Source organism: Scylla paramamosain, chromosome 9, assembly GCF_035594125.1.
Source record: "Scylla paramamosain isolate STU-SP2022 chromosome 9, ASM3559412v1, whole genome shotgun sequence".
In the NCBI taxonomy this organism is placed as follows: domain Eukaryota; kingdom Metazoa; phylum Arthropoda; class Malacostraca; order Decapoda; family Portunidae; genus Scylla; species Scylla paramamosain.
Window position 1 is genome coordinate 2573899 of NC_087159.1, and position 24105 is coordinate 2598003.

At 38.3% G+C, this 24105-nt stretch overlaps 2 protein-coding genes across 9 annotated transcripts; one reads left to right on the forward strand and one right to left on the reverse strand.

Moving 5' to 3' along the window:
* Positions 1 to 691: 691 nt before the first annotated feature.
* LOC135103404 (protein transport protein Sec23A-like) lies at positions 692 to 13271 on the forward strand. 2 transcript variants are annotated; one of them, XM_064009582.1, is made up of 18 exons: positions 692 to 835; positions 1632 to 1962; positions 2333 to 2512; positions 2692 to 2832; positions 3123 to 3278; positions 3458 to 3580; positions 3982 to 4179; positions 4408 to 4533; positions 4734 to 4882; positions 5103 to 5245; positions 5380 to 5635; positions 5837 to 5993; positions 6165 to 6316; positions 6461 to 6632; positions 7141 to 7296; positions 7642 to 7704; positions 9042 to 9068; positions 12911 to 13271. In XM_064009582.1, exons 2-18 carry the CDS (start codon positions 1633 to 1635, stop codon positions 12998 to 13000), a joined length of 2619 nt encoding a protein of 872 aa, XP_063865652.1. In that variant the 5' UTR covers positions 692 to 835; position 1632; the 3' UTR covers positions 13001 to 13271. The 2 variants fall into 2 exon arrangements, with proteins under 2 accessions (XP_063865652.1, XP_063865653.1); XM_064009583.1 differs by lacking the exon at positions 9042 to 9068.
* On the reverse strand, positions 9421 to 24091 carry LOC135103405 (lymphokine-activated killer T-cell-originated protein kinase-like). Of its 7 annotated transcripts, none has more exons than XR_010270032.1 (10): positions 20488 to 20600; positions 19683 to 19812; positions 19483 to 19564; positions 18749 to 18974; positions 17970 to 18122; positions 17454 to 17575; positions 14229 to 14350; positions 13939 to 14100; positions 12831 to 12996; positions 9421 to 12528 (listed from the first exon to the last, which is right to left on the reverse strand). XR_010270032.1 is itself a non-coding variant. In XM_064009585.1 (10 exons), the coding sequence occupies exons 3-10, from the start codon at positions 19798 to 19800 to the stop codon at positions 12947 to 12949; spliced, it is 1035 nt and encodes a 344-aa protein (XP_063865655.1). In that variant the 5' UTR covers positions 19801 to 19812; positions 20175 to 20290; positions 20488 to 20524; the 3' UTR covers positions 9421 to 12946. The 7 variants fall into 7 exon arrangements, 6 of the variants coding, with proteins under 6 accessions (XP_063865655.1, XP_063865658.1, XP_063865656.1 ...); XM_064009585.1 differs by adding an exon at positions 20175 to 20290 and having other exon boundaries at positions 9421 to 12996; positions 20488 to 20524; XM_064009588.1 differs by adding an exon at positions 20175 to 20253 and having other exon boundaries at positions 9421 to 12996; positions 20488 to 20513.
* Between the last annotated feature and the right edge of the window lie 14 nt (positions 24092 to 24105).

Genomic DNA, 24105 nt, shown 5'->3' on the forward strand with positions numbered 1-24105 from the left:
GTTCATTCTTTAACACGTGTACACATTGCGTCACACTGCAAGACGTGGAGCTTCGTGCCTTCAATATCTGCATCTTGTGTATTCTCGTGCAGTGCTGCCGTATTCTGGACATTTACGTATTAATCACACTGGATAATACTGAAGTAATATTAGTGTTTACATCCGAGAATTGTGTCAGGCTGGGTTTAAAATTATTTATCTCATTAATTCTATTATTGACTCCGTATGTAACGATTTATAAAGCATCATATTTCTTGCCCAGAAATTAGCTGCCTCGAAATTAGTGACAAAAGGTTATTTCAATAGTCCCCATCACGTTATGTATATCTTCCTCTATAAATACTTATTGTAGAGTAACTGTCATTACGATCTTTTACTAATTAGTAGTTGGTATGGTATTATTTTTTATCTACTTTAGTTACTATTAAATTTTTTACCGTTTTCTTTGAAGGATTTTATAGAGCATTCATTACAAAATAAAATGAGAATCATATTTGGCCAAGTATTATCTGAAAATATTGAATGAAAATATGAAAATAACGTATGATATTTTTTTATCTATTTAGTCTTAGCATATATACAAACTTGATATAGTTGTAAATATATTCTTCGGGTATTTTCAAAACTTTTCCATTTATAATACAGAGATAGATAATAAAATAAATTTTGTTGTATTTAATTTTGGTTTGAAGTTGAAGATAGATCGAGAATAATAAGGTTAATGGGATTTGGTGGGTTAGCGAGTGCAGCGTGTTGATCGAGGTGTCAGTAGCTACGTGGAACTCAAGTCAAACGGTGGTGTGTGCCGCCCGTCAGGCCTCCTCACACAGCTCAGGTACGCCCAGATCGTCAAAAAAGATGTTATTTGTGATAATTACATTTTCTTCCAGGCAGCCTAAGGGGAACATAGATATTTAGGGGTAAGATTGAGTGGACTTTCACATTTCTGGTAAGGAAAGCTGTACTGCCCACTTGGCTTGTTAGGTCAGTGCTGATTAGTGTGACGTGTACGTTCCTTTTAAGTATTTTATTGTTTTTTCCTCATCGCTAAGCCTCACTAATCTCAATAACCAGCATCATTTATTTAAAATTGATGAAAGTGGTGCCGCTTTCCCTACAAGACTGACTGATGGGCCCCTCTCCCTCTTTCCCTTTCCCTTTCCCCTCCTTCTAGTCCCAAACTTGTGGACTTTTTAGGAGAATTCTGTCTGTTAATTGCCCAGCAGACCAGCACCTTGTATTCGGGATTAGTGGAAGTGAAGCCTCTCCCTCACAAGTGATAGATGAGCCCCTCCCACTGCTTCCCTCTCCCTTCCTTCCACCCCCTTATGTGTGGATTTTGTGGAAGAAATTTGCCCGTTAGTGGCACAGCTGAGATGGAAGTAACCTTAGCCTGCTTATTTCCAGACGCTGACTGTTTATTTCTGGGCAAAAACATGACGCTTTTTCAAATTGTGATCAACATAATGAAGCCGTGAAATTATGACTGAATAAATCTCAAATATTGATCAAGATGCATTACAGTGAAATGATTATTTACCAAATTATTTTATTTTGCGTAATTATGGTCTGTATATTTGTTATTTAAAGTATATATAGTGTTGATTGGCATGTGTACATTTGTGTTTCAGCATGTACGGATACCAGCAGCAAGGAGGGCATCAGTTTCAGCAGTCTGCTGCTGGACCGCAGTACCAACCACCTGCTGGAGCACCACAGCAGTATGGTTACCAACCACAGCAGCAACCACAGCAACAACAACAGCAGCAGCAGTATGGACAACAGTATCAGCAAGATCAGTATGGTGGCCAGCAGCAGTATGGACAGCAGTATCAACAGGATCAGTATGGTGGGCAGCAGCAGCAGCAACAGCAGCAACAGCAGCAACAGCAACAGCAACAGCAACAGCAACAGCAACAGAGCTCATATCAAGAGTTCATTGAGGCACAGGAGAATAAAGAGGTACGAAATATTATCTCTTAATAATGTTACAGGTAAACAGGATTATTATTATTTATTACATACATTGAGTAGGTAATTTAATATTCAAAGATTGAGCTGAAGTGGTCTAATGTTCCTCTAAGATTAGGAGGTCATTGAAGTTATTCTACAGTATTAATGTATTGTGTGCTAATTTGGATGAAGTGCCACATGAGTGATTTTTTAAATTGTGATTCAGTTTTTGGATTTGGATTCCCCTCGACATCCTTTATAGTGCAGGAAGTACAATTGTAACATGGAAAATTTAATTTACATTCTATCCACGATGATATCATTTCATTATCCAGTAGTTCCTGTCAGCACCAAACACACCTGGATCTGTTTCCTTCAGGGTGTTCGGTTCTCGTGGAACGTGTGGCCGTCCAACCGCATTGAAGCCACTCGCATGGTAGTGCCAGTTGCTGCCACCTACACTCCCCTCAAGAAACGAGATGACTTGCCACCCATCTGCTATGAACCACTGAAGTGTACACAGATGCAGTGTGGGGCCATCCTCAACCCCTTATGTCAGGTTGGTGACAGTGAAATAGCTTAACACAATTTGGGATATACAAGTGAATCTCATTCTATATGCATTCACTTTACAAAATTTTAAAATTATGAATAAGATAATTTTTTTGTTCTCAATTTATATCAGTGTGGACAGATCCTTAAAAAAAATTTTTTTTGATGGCTTGTTCTTTCTCACAGGTTGATTTTCGAGCAAAGATTTGGGTTTGTTGCTTCTGTTTCCAACGCAACCCTTTCCCTAGCTCATATGCCTCAATCAGTGAACAGAGCCAGCCTGCTGAACTCTTCTCAACTTTCTCTACCATTGAATACACTCTTATGGTAAGGCAGGAGAAGCATGGCTTTGCAGTGAACATTTCCAAAATGTGTAGTTTCTTTGTACTTAGTATTAATGATATGACGCCATTCCTACTAAGTCTGAATAAATGATATACATACTGATTTCATTTATAACAAATAATGTTTTTGCAAGAGGGACTGTGTATATGTAAATCTAAAAATGCTTAATTTGGGTACCTACATTTAAGTGGAATTCACAGGTCATTGTTACCATAAAAATAAATCTGATTCCTACTTTTACCTTGAAAATGATGCCCTGCTTAATATTACAGAGGCAGCAAAATCTACCACCAATCTTCCTCTTTGTGATGGATACCTGTGTGGACGAAGAGGAGCTGGGTGCCTTGCGAGAGTCCATCACGATGTCTCTCTCACTGATGCCTGCCACTGCGCTGGTGGGCCTTATCACTTTTGGCAGACATGTTCATGTAAGTGTTTTGTAACTCAGGTTGATGCTTTGATTTAGACTAAAATGTTTTGTTTAACACGTATAAGTTGGTTTCAACTTCACAGACTTTTATCACTATAGTCATTGCGCCACTTAGGAAACCATTCTTCAGTTGTGCCAATGTTTTGCTACATAGTACTTAGTTATATTTTCCTACAGGTCCATGTTTTGGCTAAGGAAGTGATGAGAAAGCAGTATGTGTTCCCTGGTGCGAAGGACCAGACTGCCAAGACAGTGCAAGAGTATCTTGGGGTGGGGCTGAGGACCACTGCTCAGGCCCAGGTGAGCTGTACTGTAGCTGAGCACATTCTGTTCAGAGAACACTTTAGATTTTCTCATATTTTCCTTTGTAATATTCCTGTCAGCATCTTGAACTTTGTTTCCTTGCCAAACAGTTCAGAGGAACTGTCAGATTTGGGGACAGTCATAGGCAAGAAATGGGACACACATTTGTTTTCACACCACACAGAATTATGACTCATGATTAGTCATGCTAGCATTAGGTCACCTGTTGATAAACTGAAGTGAATCTGATTGAAAATATTATATATCAATAGGATATTGTGCATGTTTGTGTAATGAATTTGCTTCAGATCATGATTCATACTCTGTACTTGAACTAAATCTATGACATGAACCTTAGAGAAAACCAGGACATTTGTACTGAAATGAAAATTTTGCAGCAAATGCCTGGTCAAGCTGCTCCAGCTCCTCAGCCAGGCCAGATGAACAACAGGTTCCTGCAGCCTGTGCAGGAGTGTGAGATTACACTGCAGGACATTCTGGCAGACCTTCGCCGTGACCCGTGGCCAGTCATGACAGGCAAGCGGTCTCTGCGAGCCTCAGGGGCAGCCCTCTCCATCGCCATTGGCCTACTTGAGGTTTGGGCTGCTTCTTTGGTTTCTTGAACTATAGCTGGTTTGTAATCTGTGAGTGAGTGTGTGTGCACAAAAGTGCAGATGTGTATTTTATTTACCTTTTAGATATTGCAGCATGTTTGATGTGCACAGAGTTATCATACCATGGATTTCCTTCAAGTTAATGTGATTTTGTCATATTGTAGCACCTATTCAGTACCTAACCTTTTCTTGTTTCCCTTTCTCCTCCAGGCCTGCTACCCCAACACAGGTGCCCGCATCCTTACTTTCCTTGGGGGTGCTTGCTCCTACGGCCCAGGCATGGTGGTGGATGATGACCTTCGCAAACCCATCCGCTCCCATCACGACATTGAAAAGGTCTGTACTGGGGAAGTGTGATCATTTCATGTATACAGGGATACAGGATGAATGTAAACTTTGTTGACACTGTCCTAAAGTCCCTGATTCTTCTATTCACTATGACAGAGTAATTCCTAACACTGTTTTTGTACAATTGAAGGTCAGTTCTGTTAAGTTTTCTGGGAACCAGGATTCATATTGTGGTCATTAATTTTCAGGACAACTGTCAGTACATGAAGAAGGCCATCAAGTTCTATGAGGGCCTGGCCAAGAGGGTGTCAGACAACGGACACATTGTAGACTTGTATGCCTGTGCCTTGGACCAAGTGGGACTGCATGAGATGAAGTACTGTGCCAACTTTACCGGGTGAGTCTGTCACAACTGTACTGCTACATTTATGTGCTTATTGGAAGCATAGCTAGAAATTTAGTAGTAAAATTTCTTAAATTTGACAATTTTGTTAATTTTTATCACATGTAAGATTGGATCAGATGCATGGGAACTTCCTATTGAGATTCTCCAAGTTATGGTTCCATTCATGCATACACTTGTGCACTGAATTGAAATAGATGTGTACTTGTTTCAGTGGTCACATGGTGCTTGGAGACTCCTTCAACTCCTCCCTCTTCCGGTCAACATTCCAGCGTGTCTTTGCCAGAGATGAAAAGAACAATCTAGAAATGGCATTCAATGCCACTCTGGAAGTCAAGACCTCAAGAGAGCTAAAGAGTATGTTTTACTTTTAATTGTGCTGTTTACCTTTAATGGATATAATGTATTATTTTGGAAATCTTTTTTAGAAGTGGATAAGGAGTCATTGATTTCAAATCTATCATGGGTAAAAGTAAACTTCATTGTTTCAGTTGCTGGAGCTTTGGGACCATGTGTGTCAGCCCATGAGAAGGGACCTAATGTGGCTGAAATGGAGATTGGCATTGGAAACACAACCAAATGGAAGCTGTGTGGCCTCACACCCAACACCACAATGTCTATCTTCTTTGAGGTGGCCAACCAACAGGGGTCTGATGTGCCAGGAGGGCGTGGCCACGTGCAGTTCATCACCCGCTATCAGCACTCCTCAGGCCAAACCAGGATCAGGGTCACAACTGTCGCCAGGAAGTGAGTCTGTTGCTGGTCTTACTTTGTTAATTTTCCTTAGTATGCTAAGATTTCCTTTGCTTTAGACATGTTAATAATTCCAGGATCATATATGAGGGTAATAACTTAATAGATAAGTACACTTCAAAATTCTTATATAGCCCCTAACATTGAAATTCTATCCATAAGGATATTAATGTTATTTTCAATTTCCATTTGCAGCTGGGCTGATGCTCAGACAGGGCAACATTCCATAGCTCTTGGATTTGATCAAGAAGCGGCAGCAGTACTGATGGCTCGCCTGGCAGTCCACCGCTCAGAGACAGATCAGGATGGAACAGATGTGTTGCGTTGGGTGGATCGTATGCTCATCCGTTTGGTTAGTATATTGCTTCCAAGTTATCTTGACTTTGGATATCAAAGTGAATAACTCAAAAATAAAATGTTGTTGTTACATTATTTGATGATTTTTGTGCTTATGGGTAATAGTACATATTTAAATTGAAATGAGTGAGTAATAAAACTCAAGACATTTTGTGTTCCTTTTCAGTGCCAAAAGTTTGGAGAGTTTACTCCTAATGATCCCAACAGCTACAGATTTCAGGACAACTTCACAATGTATCCCCAGTTCATGTTCCACTTGAGACGGTCACAATTTTTACAGGTGTTCAATAACTCACCTGATGAGACTTCATTCTACAGGTCAGTGGAGTCAAGTTTATATATGAAAGCATTAACTTGTATGCTGTTAAAATGTAAACCTGTTGCCCGAACAGGTGGTGTATTTCTCTTTGGGGCAAAGGTTATGTCCATCTTCTTGAATGTGTTTTTTGTTTCTTTTGGCAGATGCATGCTGAACCGGGAGTCAGTGAGTGAGTGCCTGACGATGATCCAGCCAGTACTCTACAGCTACTCTTTCAGTGGGCTGGAAGCAGTGATGCTAGATACCTCCTCCATCCAGCCAGACCGCATACTGCTGCTTGACACCTTCTTCTTGGTGCTCATTTTCCTTGGAGAGGTGAGTAAGATTAATGATACTGATCATAATGCAATGCTTGACACACTTCATAACTTTTACTTGGTGAATATTTAGATCATGGATATTTGAAGGCAGCATATATGTTTGTTAGGACAGTAGGTAGTATTCTAATTCTGTTGAAATTTCCTTAATGTTCTATTTTGTTTGAATGTGCAAATATCTTTCCAAGGAAAGAATTCCCAGCCTGTCATCCTGTTTGTCTTCAGTCAGTTAATATGATACACAGGGATCACATGTTTCTTGTGAGAAAAGATGGTCATGACATCTCCCTTGAAGGAGGGTACCTAAGACAGGGCATCCCCTGTCATATAATATATATTATATATACATACATATTGACATGTTAATATTTGATCTGCCTTCACAACTTTGGTATCCTAACAGCTGTTCACAAAATAAATTCATACAGAAATCAATGTGTATGTACCTATATGGAAAGAATTTTGAACAATGTGTAAAAATGATGATTGATTTTGGTTTCCACCAGACAATGGCAGCATGGAAAAAACAAGGCTACCAAGAGCAGGAGGAATATGCCAGCTTTAAGGAACTTCTGCAAGTGCCTGTAGATGATGCTCAAGATATAATTGCTAACAGGTTCCCCATCCCTCGCTATGTGGAGACTGAACAAGGTGGCTCACAGGTGAGTTTACATTCAAGTGTAAGACTTCCAGTCCTTGAGGCAAATGCACTTGACTAGATAAAGCAGGTCAGAGTCTGGAAGTAGTAAATCATTGCCAAACATCTTAATGTGTTGTAGCATCCTTCTGAAGACAAGCTGAGATGAGAATAGGACCTAGTACGACTCAATGAATTAATTAGTAAAGCATAAACCATTAGTGTCATTTGAATGTATGGCAGCTTGTTAGGAAACAAACACCAAAAAGTTTTGTAATTGTGCCAGTGCTCCTGGATGTTAGTGGAGGGGATGGGACATGGAAGATTTGAACTGAAGACTTTTTGGGCTAACTTCCTTTACTTTTCACAGGCTCGATTCTTGCTGTCCAAAGTGAACCCCTCACAGACCCACAACAATGCTATGTATGGAGGGGTGAGTATGCTACTTTTGGGGTAGTTGCTGAAGTAGGGGATATATTTTGGGAGTTATTATTTATTCTTCATCTTTTGGAGGTACCATCTAGAAACCTTCATTGGTAAAAGTAAAACCTACAATTAATGTTCCTCTGTTGCAAATAAAGCTGTGTATAGCCTCCTTACTTATAAACTTGGACCATGAAAAGGTGGAATTTCATGGTTTAATTATCTGTGTATTTTTATATGCAATCCTCCCATCCCTTGAAGGAATGGCTACAGTAGAAGTCTACACAATCTATATCATGTAGTATTGCAACTCTCTTACACCTTTGTTTTATGCTTAGCTAGCTAGTACTACCACAAGGCAGTGTTGCACAAAACTAGCTATTCTCATTATTTTTTCTGCTTTATAAAGGTAAAAGCAAAGTAATGTCATCATTCCTCCTTCCTTTTCACTCCATAACACTAATGCTTTGTCTTTTATTTGTACAATTTGAATACCTTTAAAAGATATAAAATGTTCTCCTTAGAAATGCCAAGCCTTGCACACTACTGTTGGCCTTTAATGATATATAATTCTGAATTGTCTATTTTATTGGATACAATCTGATCTGGTGGTAAAAACTAGATTCTTTGAAAAAATTGCTAATGCACATTCATGGACTATGTTTATTGTACATGTGATAAACTATAGTTGTATATTATGCCTCATTTGGTTGAAATTGACCTTAGTGTTCTGTTCTTATCCATAAATTGAATGTGATGGACTGATGCATCTTGGCCCAGGATGCTTCACTGAGCATACTGGAAAATGAAATACTAATTTATGTCAGCAGTGAAGAGAGGCATTTAACTGCATGGTATTTGTAACATAATTCTAGATTAAGAGATTGAAACCACTAAGGAACTGAAATAACAAGTGAGAATATTTGTGACATGGTCTCATTAATCTTTATGTGCCCATCTTTGTGTCTCAAATGTCGATAGGAATCAAGTTACCATGGATTACCCTCATAATGTTATTTGCAACAGAGGCACAGGAATGGACATTTTTGTTTGGGTATTGAATAACTAAGGAATGAACAAGTTGGTGTAGTGTTGTGCATTGAAGTACAAATTTGCAAATATAGTGTACCTCAAAGATATCTCGTAATTCAGACTAGCAATGTGGCTCGTAATGTAAGGATCAGGATACATACTAATTTATTTGTTTTGCTATTTTTTTTATTCAAATTTGGTTTACTTGTTTTATTTTTATTTAAATTGGTGCATCTTGATCCTATTTATATTTAGTTTTGTTCCTACTTAAATTTAGTTATTAATTTTGCAACTTTGATTTTTTTAATATTCCAGTCAGCCATCCCAGACCCCAATTCAACGGTATTTATTTTGTTTGTTGTTTTGGTGATGGTGTTTGCCTGGGGAAGTCACTATGTTTCTCCTAAAGGATTGGTGATGGTACCACATGGTGAACATTAGAATAATGGAAGTGCATGTGAAAGTGCACACATGCACATACATACATACACAGGCACTCTTACATGCACAGGGATGGATAACTTTCTTCAAAGGGTCCACATTGTTTAATTTTTGGGAAATCACAGCCTACTAACAATTTTGCCTTGCAAAATTTAGTGAAGGTGTTTTAATTGCACTAAGTTCTTTTGGGTGAATGTGTGGTGGATTTGTTTATTATATTGGAATAAGTAAGGAATGAATTGAAAGAATATTCTATTGGGGTAGCTAGATCTTTATTTGATATAGTTTTGATGAACATTTTCTTTTGGTAAATACACTTTTCTTCAGATCTTAGAACAGTAATTAGATGGTTGTAGTGCCATGACAGCACAACAAAACATGCAATTCCTAGTCCTTCACAGGTGTGTGTTACCTACGACTTTTTCATAATGGAATCTCTCATTGTGAATTATATCAGATTATTTTTTTCTTGTCATGAAGTTAATTGAAAAATTAAAAAAATGTTAATGCCATTTTATTTTATTTAGTGGTCACTTCTAGTGAATTACAAGACATTTTCTCACTCCCATATCAAACTCACTCCCATATCAAACTGACCTGGATGAAAGGTCAAAGGCCAGAAGGGGAGAGAAAAGAGAGGGTCTCTGGATCCCCACTAATGCCCTTTTCCCTGGGTTATGTTGCAGTCTGGCTTGCTCAAACTGTCACTTACAGTGCTGAGGAACAATATGTACATATTGCCCAATAGCCTGTTATTTTGAGCCAGTTTGTGTGCAGTTTTACATTCATTTGGAATTTGAAAGCTTATTAGTGTTTTCAGTCTGTTTCTTTGCCAGTAACAACACTGGAGATAAAAAGATTTATTAACCTGTATTTGCCTCAAACATCAAAAAATGACACCAGCATTCCTCACTTCTTTCTATGGAGAGTTTCAAAGTAAAATATAAGCATCTCTGTTACATGCAAAGGTTAATCTACAAGACCTCTGCATAAGGAAAATAATGCCTTAAAGTTAATGGAATAAGTTCCAAATGCACTTTAAATGCATAAGTACTTTCAATTTGTTAATGCACACTTTTGAAGTGATGGTAAGCCCTGATGCACACTATGGCTCTGCTCTCACTTAGGTCATGATCTGCTCCAGCTGAATATTTTTGTAGATTAAGGGAAGTTCCATCATCTAATTACTTAATTTGCAAACACACCTGACTATTATCTTCACAAAAAATGTTTATTAAAATCTAGCTAACACCAGATTTTTGGGGAGTTGAAAATCCCTTGGCCAGATAATGGAACTTACACTGCACATTTTTTTTTGATGGGGCCATACCTCTTCACTCGTGCTGTATTCTTGCTTTGCTCATGCTCAAGCAGTGATCATCAAAAAGAATATGAATGAATTGAAAGGTGGCCATGAGTAATACTGTAATACCATTCAAGTAATGCTGGGCATTGGAGTGAAGCAAGAGTTAAGCTATAGTGTGTATCAGGCACAAGATATAATATCTCTATACATTATAAGTCCCTTACCCTGATGTCTTATTCAAATTTTCTTAGAATCTGAATCTTTTAAACAGGGTGGCAGATACTCTGAAATATTTAATTATATTTGATCATTCACAAAGGTTATTGGCCTGCATCTTGCAAATCTAGTATTTTCAAGACTAATTTAGTACTGATAACTTAGTCACAATTAGTCTTGTGACTGACATCTTGAGTAAATAGTCTCAAAACAAAAAGCAGTGGGTAATTCCTTTGTCTTACATAGTATACGTATGTACCCGTAGGGATTTCAGTTTTTAGTGGGAATCAATGGGATTTCTTAAAATTTTAACATATATTAATTATTTTTACATGTTTTTGAGTCTTTTCAGTGACAAAACTGACTCATTCCCATGTTAAATATTTTTATTAATGAAAGAGACTTTTGCTTGCTATGTTGATACATGCGTCATCTGATTTCTAGTCTGTTCATGCTTTCTATATTGCACACATTAAATTTTAACTTGCTCTCCCATGCCCCCACCACCCTCCATAGCATATCCAACCTCTTCATTTTAATGAACATAATTTTTCTCTTAAACCAGGTTGTGAGCTGGTGTGTCTGTACATAACTTTCCTTATCTTACTACTTGCAGAACTATCAATATGAACACATCTACTGTGGACTGCAGGAATGTCCTGTTGCTTCTGCCATTTTGGGTTTTTTTGAGGTGTACAACTGTACTTCAGGTTGTTGTCATGGGATGCTGGAAGCTTACAAAGAAAGACAGTTTGTGTCTTGGCTCAGTTAGGACAATGTGTGATATGTGTGGGTCTGGCTATTGGTGTCACACAGCCATTTATGGCATTATAGAAACAGCAGCTGATCTCCCTCCCAGTATTACTAATTAATGGACAAAAAAGCTGGAGAGTGGAATAAAGAAGCTCCATTATGGCATTAAATTTATCACTTCTTGGGGGTCGTTAAATGGCACTGCATGTAAACACCATTAGGGTGAGTCATATATATATCAGAGACCTCTTGTTTCCACTAGGTCAAGAAATGAGTTGTGTCTTCCTTTGTAAGCTTCAAGCATCTGAAGGTGATGACCTGCAGTAGAGCAGTGCACTTCTAAATTGGCTGAGATGGCAGAAACAACAAACAGCACTCAGGCAGTCAGTAGATGTGCTCAAACTGCCAGTTTTGCAAGCAGCAAGGGTCTGGGACCTCTTATACTTGAGAGGCATTGATTTGTATTTTGGATACACTCCCCCAGGTTGACAGAAGAAAGAAGATATATATGTGTTCATATATGTAGGGCCCCTATACATGCCATTCATTCATTATCCGCAGAGCTTGCTTGATTAATTGCTGAACTAGAACTGTGAACACTGCTGCAGACTGCTTGAGCATCCTGCTGTTTAGTGTTTTGGAGGGCCACAACTCTTCAGGTCATCATGGGATGCTGGAAGCATAAAAAAAGAAGCAAGCTCATTTTCTTGGCACAATTTGAACAAGAAGTCTGTGATATGTTGCTTGGGCTTTTTGGTCTCAGATGGAGTGTCATTTTATGGCACTGACCTCCCTCCCAGTATTTCCAGACAAGTTTGGGGATTGGAAAGAAGAAAAACATCCCTATTAGGACTATGAATCTCGCCCACTCTGGAAATAATACTGTAAGGGTGGTCAGCTGTAACAGTATTATGCCAAGCCACATTTATCAGAGACTTCCTCCCATTGAGCCAAGCCAAGAAATGAGCTGCCCTTGTTTTTATGCTTCAAGCATCTCAAGGTGATGACCTGCAGTAGAGCAGTCCATCTCCAACATGCAGAAATAACAGGATACTCAAGCAGTCAGATGTACTCACACTGACAGTTCTGCAAGCAGAGAGGATCTTAAGTTACTCATTGCAGTGTACATAGCTGGCTTGATGTATATAAAATACTGATTCTCTTGGTCTAACAAGGTGGTGGGTACCCAAGAATATGACAACTTTTACAGCTACTGTATACACTCATAGTGTCACAGATCTACTTTGTCCACCACCACATGTTTGTAAACTAAAAAGCCACATACATACAAGGAAGAAAGCCTGAAGGCTTTACAAAATGTTGTTGTACTTGCAGAGGTAAAGGTAAACATCTACTTTCATGATGACAGATTGATTCTCTCTAGTCACCTGAAGTAAGAAGCTTCTTATTTGCTGTGTTAGCAGTGATGATATGCATAGCAAGTAAAGTGACACCTTGTATGTTGCAGGATGGCGGGGCACCAGTGCTCACGGATGATGTCAGCTTACAAGTCTTCATGGAGCATCTCAAGAAACTTGCGGTCACCACCAACGCCTGAAATGTTTTGTATGATATTTAGCTATATATATTATATATTCCATTGTACAGTGTTTAATTTTAATCAAATATTTATAATAATTAATGTTAGTACTATGGAGCAATTAGCAAATTATATATGTTTGAGTAAATTACGTTACAAGTTTGTCCCTTTTACCAAAGTCCAACAAGGCACAATATTAGGGTGGTGGTTACATTTTAAACAGAAGTATTTGGATATCAGAGCTGAAGGATTATGGAGATTTTCATTAGAAAATAAAGACCACATTTTCTGTCCTCGTATTTTTTAACCAAAATGCAAGTTAAATTTACTTGAAAAGTTAATGCCATTATTACTTTAGAAATATGATTTACTAAAAAATGGAATGAACCAGGCAACTTGTTATAAAGTGCCTAGAAATATGATTTACTAAAAAATGGAATGAACCAGGCAACTTGTTATAAAGTGCCTATGATCACACATGGAACAAACATGCCAGAATCATATGTCAATCATTCATTGGCTTTGCAGACACAAGGCTAATTTTTAAAAAATGTCAATACCACAAAAATTTTTTATCATCACTACTGTTAAGTTGTGCACCACATAACATTCTTAAAGTACAGTATCATGTTGTCTTCCAATGTGCTGCTTAAGAAATTACAAATTTACTTTTTTTACATTAGACTAATTGATCAGTCATTCTGATAAATCTAGCCTAAATCTAAATTTCCATGGAGTTAATGTTTACCGCAAAATGTTAGGTTCATGTAAACTTAAATATATATATTCTAGAACATGAATATTGTTGTTTTCTATTATTTAAACAGGTGTCCCTACACTACACTAAATATGCTTAACAGTTAATCCCCCCCTTTTTTAATGCATTTTAAGATTCCAGGTATGCATAAAAGTTTGTGTTAATGACATTTAAAAACTAAAACAAAGCATTCACTTGCTTTTTGTATTCTCTTTTTCTTCCAATATGCTGTCCAAAACCTGCAAAATCTTGGCTGCGGTAGGACGCTTGGCCGGGTCAGCTTCAGTGCATGCATAAAAGATCTCCAGCACTGGGAGGTAATCTTCAGTCAGAGGAGTGTCTGGCAGACTTGGCCGTGTGCCTAGAAAGTTGCACAATATATCATACATTTAGGATCATAAAAATTTGAAATGTTACTATGTGAGGACATTCAACAAATTTTTTAACATCTAAAACAAATCACAGTTATGCAAGAAGTGACAACATTACCCAAGGCTTTGAGATATTCCTCCTCTTGTAAACTGTCTGAGAGAACACTCTCCGAGAGTTCAGTGAAACTGGAGTCTGGATTAAGTTTATCAACATGAGGAGCATGGAGGGTTAACATTTCCCTGAAAATCAAGATACATAAAAACAACTTTATCCAAGTTGCCTTTTTGCTACACAACCACAATCATGTCTGAACACTACTCATGACAATGATAACCTTTACCTCCACTTCACATGCAAATCTGGTGATGATACCCTGAGCAAAAACATTATTGCAAAGATGCGGAATTGTTATTTTGTACAGTATATAAATGAAATTACTAGATTTAGAGGCATTACTGTAGGAAACATATTGGATTTGGTCTTCACTGACATTAAAGATATAAAGATAACAGACCCACTGGGAAGAAGTGATCATGGTTGTTTGACCTTCATGTGTGATATAGAACCACAAGAAAAGAAGTGCAAGACTTATATACCTATATGAAAGGGCAGATTTTGAGAAATTAAACGGACTACTACTAAATTGGGATGAATATTTGATGAATGACAGCCAGGAAACAGAGGAAATATGGGCAAAATTTAAGAAGCTATAGGACGCTACAGATAAATGTAACCAAGAAAGAGAATTTAAAAGCATGCATAGATTAAAGGAAAAGAACAAAGACTTACTAATGAACAAAAAAACAATGGACAAAAATATAAAGACTTTGGATGAGACTAAGGGAAATGAAGGAGGAAAAGAAAAACAATACAAGGGAATACATCCTACAGCAACAAGATTACAGCTGAATTAATAACCAAGAGACAAGAAACATAATTAAAAATGTGTAAAAAACAACTGCCCAAAATGTTAAGTCAAATCCCAAAATATTTTGGAAATATATACAATCTAAGACAAAAGCTTCAAATAGTGTGAGTGATTTATACATTGACTCTAAAAAAAACTATGAACCCCAAAAGATGACAAAGATGAAGTAATGATTCTAGTGTTTTTTTTTTTTTTAGTTTAGTCTTTACCGAAGAAGCAGAAGGGGAGATACCCATCTTGGATATCAAAGACATTCCCGAATTGTTACAAATCAAGTTCACCTGCAAAGATATTTATCATATCACTAATAAACTACAAAGAGAGGTCCCCTGATCCAGAAGGATTACACACTTGTGCCATAAAAGAAGTCAAGAAAGCAATTGCCTATCTACTTACTCATATTTAATTTATTGCTTTGTAATAGCACACTACCTACAGACTGGAAAGGGGCATATATTACAGCTATCTACAAAAAGGAGAATAAAAGTGATCCAGGGAATTATAGGCCAGTAAGCTTAAAATGCATCATCTGTAAGTTAATGGAATCCCTGATGAGAAAGTTTTGGAATGTCTAAAAAGGCATAATCTAATTAGTAATAGTATGGTTTTGTGAATGGCCACTCATCAGCACTTCAGTTGATCATGGTACTAGATGAATGGACTGCAATATTAAATGAAGGTGCTGTAGACATTGCCTACTATGATTTATGAAGACATTTGACAAGGTACCACACAAAAGACTTATTAGGGGCAACATTTTTGGATGGGTTTGTGAATTTCTCAAGGGAAGGAAACGAGTAATAGTCAACGGTGTCAACTCAGAATGAATTGAGTGGAGTGCCGCAGGGATCAGTGCTTGGCTCATTATTGTTTGTTTTATATATAAATGACCTTCCAGAGACCATGCTTAATAGTGAAATGTTTTCACATGCAAATGATACTAAAGTTTTCAGAAAAATTAAGGATAAGGGAAACTGAGAAATTGCAAGACAATCTTGAAAGAATGATAAATTGGTCACACAAGTGGATGTTGAAGTTCCATTGCAAAAAAATGTAATATAATGAGAACTGGCATGTCAGAAATAGGGAACTTTCAATATGTTATGGATAAAGACCTTAAAGTCAATAAAAGAAGAAAGGATTTAGAAGTTGCAACTGATAATGAAGTAAAATTCACTGCTCACCTAGCAGAGAAAATTAACAAGTCCAATAGGATGGTTAGGCTCATTAGAAGCTTCACAACTCTGGATGAGACAATGTTTAGGGTCTTGCTTGTGGCACTGGTGCAACCACACCTTGACTATGGTAATTAGGTATGGTGCCCATACAAGAAAAAGGCTGTAAAGGAAGTTGAAGCAGTACAAAGAAGAACTACAAAGCTGGTGCCAACTTTGAAGAACCTCCTGTATGAAGAAAGACTGAGGAAGTTAGATTTACCAACATTAACATGCCAAAGATCAAGAGGGAACATGGTGGAAATCTACAAGATAATGAATGGTGTGTATGACAGCAATCTATGTGAAGGATAATTTGTGGACCAAATTGGAGCAGTGACACAAGGACATGACAAGATATATAAGCAAGGGCCAAGATAGGACGTCAGGAAATACACATTTTGCAAGAGAGTAGTGAACAGTTATAACAGCCTCCCATATTCTATGGTGAATGCAAGATCAGTGTTTTTTTTTTTTTAAAGAAAATTGGATAGGGTGTGGAAATAAAGACAAAAATTGAATTATACAGTAACAAATTAAAATACCTGCCTTGACTATAATGACCACTTGATCATAGGACCTAGTTTTAGTGATCCAGAACTGGAGTCTCAGACCTAGTTAGCTTTTTCTAGAAGTTTTCTAATTTCTGTGATGGAATGATTATAGCAATTCTCACATATAAAGTGAGAGGTGTAATGAAAGATGAGTGAAGGATTCTAAGCAACTGAAATGAATCACCTGAGTAAAGATTGTAGTATGCAAAGACTGGATGGCAAAACTAATAAAAATGTGTGTAACAGATTTAGTATGTTAAAAGCAAAGTGGTTATATCATAAGATGAGGGAGAGAGCACAAACCTTGAGAGTTTTAAAGCTTCAGGAGAAAAGCCTTAGTCTATACAGGCAGAAATGAGAGAACTTTCAAGATATGAACATTAAATGGGAAGCCATGAAAGAAGACATATGTTGCAAATTAAGTTCTTTTAATTTAGTGGTGTGAGATTTGAGATAATAGAAAACAAGATCCTGGTCACACTAAGGAATGGAGACAGAAAACAAATACCTGGGAAACAAAGAGTATGTTGCTTGGAGTTTTCACCTGTGAAATGTTTAAAAAAGTACTAATACCTTGTTTTTTTTTATAACAAAATTACAAGTGAAACAAAATACTTTACTTCCACCAGTGAGGAAAACCACATACCACAAAACAAGTCCAAAGGAAAACATGTCTGTCTTCTGGGTTATGACATCATCCTCAAAGACTTCTGGCGCTGACCAACACTCCGTCCCAACGTAACACTGGGCTGGATCACACAGAACTCCCTGGATGATACAAACGGTTACTTTCTCTTACCATTAGTCCTTCACATGGTTTCCAGCTACCAAAATCATAAAAGCTGTAAATCATATGGGAGTCGTCAGGACCAAGGACCTTTCTTTTGAGACTGTACTCTAAATGGGCATTTTTTTTCACCCTTTTTGTTGCTGGTTGGCCAGTGCTTCTCTCACATTTAAAAAAATAAAAATAAAACAAATAAAAGATCTTAAAAAAGCAATGATATAGAAAATGGTTACAATGAGTGTATAGAAATATAAAGAAAATCAACTGCACTAATTAACATGTCTGTTAAAAAAAAAAAAAAAAAAAAAAAAAAAAAAAAAGCGAAATAGCAAACATAAAATACAAGTGAAAGCTGAAAGCAGGTACATTCACAACCTTTTCATTCAGCTTCAGGGACACTCCAAAGTCACAGAGTTTTGCAGCCTTGAAGTTACCCTGGATAAGGATGTTGCCACTCTTGAGATCACCGTGCAGCAACTTCTTCTCTTCATGCAGGTACTGGAGACCACATGCTATATCCCTTGCCACCTGGTGATACAACCAAATGTTTCTATCATCACTTTTTAAACTCACTGCCCACTCTATGAAAGGAATGGAAGGAATGAGTACAGCAGAGAGAGAGAGAGAGAGAGAGAGAGAGAGAGAGAGAGAGAGAGAGAGAGAGAGAGAGAGAGAGAGAGAGAGAGAGAGAGAGAGAGAGAGAGAGAGAGAGAGAGAGAGAGAGAGAGAGAGAGAGAGAGAGAGAGAGAGAGAGAGAGAGAGAGAGAGAGAGAGAGAGAGAGAGAGAGAGAGAGAGAGAAATAATCCTGTAAGTTCTATATTATATAGTTGAAATGTTAGCTCAAGGATCAGAAAAAATATATGCTAAAGTCCTCATTTGGGTGTGGGTGAACCTAACACTTTGGGGAAGAAGCTAAAAATGTACAATAATACCTCATGTTGCTATAAATACTGCCTTCAATATTCACTAGTGCACTGTATTGCTGGCTTTCGCTCTGCCATTACTGATAATCATCCATTATGCTTAACTCTTTTCCTAGGATATATTACTTTTGCTGCATTTCACTGAAATTAACAGACGTTATTCAATATCACGAAAATGTGTTACAACAAGGTCACTCATCTCTCAAAATTAACATACTGTAAATACATGCCTTCAAAATCTGAGTAGAAAGAAATGGGCCCAAGTCAGCCTCTTCTCTCTTCTCAATCAAATTTTCCAAGGACTGGTCACCGCTCTCCATGGCCAGGCACGGAGCACCGTCTATCTGCACTGTGTAGGACCGGAAGCCGATGATGTTTGGGTGACTCATGGTCTTCAGCAGATTTGCTTCAGCATTCAGCCTTTTTGAGTATTCACCATCCTCATCGTTTATCATTCTTGGAAAATCAAAACCAGTCTTAATTAGCGAATATAATGAAATATTAATAATAATAATAATAATAATAATAATTATTATTATTATAATAATAATAATAATAATAATAATGTTGCAACCAATAAGGTTGGGAGATTGTTACACACTTGAAATTAACATGATATTTCTTCTATTACCTGTGAATGATTTTCAAAGTGGTAAACAGAATTTCAACATACCAACTATGAGAGACTTAGCTATTTTTGTTGAGAACACATCCTAGATTTTATTCCAAGCCTTAATTCCCTTCTCTAGCACTACTATGGGAGCCTACAAGACAACCCACATCAGAACATAGCAAACTGCAAAGCCAGTAATTCTCAGCCCAAATGATATGATTATAAGTTACTGCACTGTGTGATGCTAAAATAATCTAGGAAATGGTTGTGCATTTTAAAATCTCCCTATATTTTTTTGAAGTATAAATTACACCTTGGATAAGATATACTAACCATACTGCTCATGCTCACCTATTCCTTTTCTTTACAGCCCAAGGAGATTTGTAGCTCCCATGCATGGGTGAGAAGCGCTCCATTAAATAAACATTCACACCTGCAAGGACAAGGTTTTCAGTACACTCATTTTTAGTCTATTTTCTGAATGGAAGGTTGTGACTTTGAAGTGCAAGGAATGTGTTGCAATACAATGAGGCTTGAAGTGTTGGTCTCACCAGTGCCATAGCCGAGCTGCTTCATGAGGGGAGAGGGAGGGATCACAATCTTGGGGGTGCCATTGCTGCCCTCAGCCTTGCCCACTCTCTTGGCAGTGGGAGTTTTGAATTCAGCCATTCTTGGATTGTTCTGTTGCAGAAATTGAGTCTTTGAATAAAACAATTTGACAAAATCTTTGCAAGTAATTAAAATAATGCTCTTCTTGCTAGGCTTTATTTGATACTTTTCTTATTATAAAGTTTCATTGAAGGCCCACCAGCTGCTAAGTCTGCCTTGAAGAGGCACCGTGTTGTCAGCTAATAAAAATCGCCATATCCAGACCCTCAAATCCGCTATTTTGGCAAAGTCTTGGCTGGCGCAGGCTGATAGCCGAGACTCTACGTGTATACTTTTTTTTTTTTTGTGTGTGTGTGTGCTTATAAGCTATGGTCAATAAACTATCTATTGTGGGGGCGAGATATGCGGAGGCTCCCAGAGGTAACAACACCCACCTGTCCACCTCATTCGCCCACCGACAAATTAGACCGGATATTCACTAAAACCGTCACATATAGATACACAGGCCGCCGTCTGCAAACACAGATCGTCACATGCATGCACTGGCCGTCTGAAAACAGGCAAATATACACACGAGACAGGACTAGACAAGCACCTCAGATTACTTACCACTATTATTACAAAATCACAAAGCCATTCTGCCTCTCAAGGACACAGGAGGATGGCGAGGTTTTAGTAATACTTTATGCAATTTGGCAATGCCGAATATTCCCAAATAAAGTTAATATTCCATCATAACAAACTCACCGCAATCCTTCCCTTCGTTAGACATTCGAACCAATGACCGCTCAGCTGATGATGATTATTACTATGCCTCTGTCGCTCGAGTATTTCTTTTCAACAGGTCATTTTTAGCGTTATTTTAGTATGGAAGTAAAATTAGGCTCTTATTTGAGCCATTTCCCTTGTAATCTTTCTTTTTCTCTTTTATTATTTTTTCAAGGGCATTTTTTGTTACTTGTGTCTTTTCATGATCCCAGAAGCAATGAAGCTAAGAGCAAGAGTTCACTAACTATATTCTGCAGCATCACGAAGTGCTTCTTGTTTTGCCTTAATTTGTAATGTTGTAATTATAATGACCATACATTAAGACTCCACAACCCCGCTTGAGCAAGGGGTGCATTAATATTGCTTGATTGGTAAGGTAACTTTCATGGTCGGATCCCGTGTTTGACTCCCGTCATGGCACCTTTCGAGGCAGTTATTCTCTACTATGAGATGATACAAGTGGAACACCTTGGCTAGAGGCGATACAATGATCTTCCTTTATTGAAATAATGAAAAATTTATCTGAAGGTGGACAAATCTTAAGCCATGACAGGTTAGCTTTCACTGAAACCCTGAAGTTCATAATGATCGTAGTCTCGGAACACCCAACTGCCATGACTACGATTGTTAAAGTATTTACGGTCACGCGTATTTGTTGTAATTTGTAGTTATATATGCACTTTTGATGTACATCAACATATATGGAGCCCAATATAGTGTGAGTACTTACATTAGCTTTGGATGCTGGCAGAGGGCAGCTGGTGAATCATGATAACACGGGAAGCTGGCTGCGGCTGGCCGGCTGGGTATTGAGTGCTAGCTGCTCAGTCAGCGAGGATGGATTTATTGTGAACGGGTCATGATCGGCGCATGAGCAAACATAGGTTTATGTTAAGACCAATTTCAACCTAACCTAACTAACTAACTAACCTAACAACAACAACAACAACAACTACTACTACTATTACTACTACTACTACTACTACTACTCACCCTGGAGTAGGCTGAGGTGTGGGGTGAGGCAGGTAGACTGAGTTGATTTAATGTTTTTTTTGTCGTTTTTTTTTTTTTATTGTTTGTTATGTGCTTATGTTTAATTCATATTTTATCACCATCTGTACACTAAAAGACAGAGCAACACACACACACACACACACTCCATCACCATATGTGTAATGAAAGAAAGGGCAACACACACACACACACACACACACACACACACACACACACACTGCATCACCATCTGTACAACGAAAGATAAGGCAACACACACACACACACACACACACACACACACACACACACACACACACACACACACACACACACACACACACACACCACACACACACACTGCATAAGCATATGTACAACGAAAGACAAGGCAACACACACACACACACACACACACACACACACACACACACACACACACACACACACACACACACTGCATAAACTTATGTACAACGAAAGACAAGGCAACACACACACACACACACACACACACACACACACACACACACACACACACACACACACACACACACACACACACATACACTGCATAAGCATATGTACAACGAAAGACAAGGCAACACACACACACACACACACACACACACACACACACACACACACACACACACACACACACACACTGCATTAGCATATGTACAACGAAAGACAAGGCAACACACACACACACACACACACACACACACACACACTGCATAAGCATATGTACAACGAAAGACAAGGCAACACACACACACACACACACACACACACACACACACACACACACACACACACACACACACACACACACACACACACACACACTGCATAAGCATATGTACAACGAAAGACAAGGCAACACACACACACACACACACACACACACACACACACACACACCACACACACACACACACACACACACCACACACACACACACACACACACACACTGCATAAGCATCTGTACAACGAAAGATAAGGCAACACACACACACACACACACACACACACACACACACACACACACACACACTGCATAAGCATCTGTACAACGTAAGACAAGGCAACACACACACACACACACACACACACACACACACACACACACACACACACACACACACACACCTTGAAATACCTTGAAAAAAAAAAAAACACTGAATATTTACTGGGAGGGACTGGAAGGGAGTTAGGGAAGGTACCACTCTGATAACGTCACGGCTGGGGGGCTTGTGACGTCACGGGGGGGGTTGATGACGTCACAGCGGCCGTTATTTACGTACGTACGTATTTCATTTTGAAAATGACCCCTCTGAAAAACGCAGCTAGACTGGAATGCTTTATAAATTCAGACTTGCCACACATTTTAACAAATGCCACAAATAACAACACATTTCAAAACGCAGTAGTATTAAAGATATTCAAAAAGAAGTATCTGGAAACTGTTGGAACCTTCACCCCATTTAAAATCGTTCAAATGTCCACCCATTCTGGCTTAAACATAACGGAAAACACTTTAAAAAATCTGAACTATTTTCTAAAACCATTTAAAGTGAGCTACAAGCACAAATAAAAAATCTACCGAAAAAAAATTCAATATTATTGGAAGTTGAACACGAATAAAAACAAGTGTACGGTGCACGCATTTCACTGAGCGGGACGGCAACACACTTAAAAAAACACCAACTATTTTTTGAAACCAATAAGAACCTAGTACAGGCTGAAATAAAAAAAAAAATTAGTTTTGGGACCGTAAAAAAATACGCCGAAAACGGCCCTCTTATTTACACAAAAACAGCGCCAAAATCACCACTTTTCACGCAACACAGGCGCTCAAATAACTTAAAAAACAACGAAATATTTTTACAAACCATAAAATCTTAGCTACAAGCCGAAATAAAATACTTAGGAAATAAAAAAAATAATATTGGAACCGGAGGGGGCTGGGGAGCCTTATCCAAGATGGCGGTGGGGGGCCAGTGGAGGGGACGACCAACCCTTCTCACTCATTTAAACCCTCGCCAAACTTAAACTAAGTAATGGCAGGTATATCTAACGAGCGGATATTAAAGCTTGGTTATGTGGCTCCGCTTTGCGACAGTATTGGTTTAAAACACTCACATATAAGATAGATAATGGCTGGTAAATAGAGACAACCCAGATTGTTTACATTTTCATTAAGTTAAATTTTACGGTTTTTAGCAACGAGACAAGGCTGACACAGGGATATATTGTGCTGGAGGTTAGGTGAGATGCGTTAAAATGAGTTAAAACCGTGGATTGTTAAGTTATTCATCAAAAAGTTATGTTAAGTTACCTAAATTTATTCTAACACTTCCTGACCTTACCTTTCCTGTGGTGGTGATGGTGGTGGTGAGCTACCTTCCTGCCTCCTCGTCACTATGGCTGGCTGTCTAGCACCTTATCACAGGCAAACTTTTCTTTATTTTGCTTGTTTTCACCCACTGCTGCCTTAGGGTGTCCACTGCTAGAGCCCACGCCTTCCTCATTACCAACTAAAGGTTTAATTCATGGGTAAACCTTGGCAGCCACTGTGTAGGCGTGGTTAAACAAA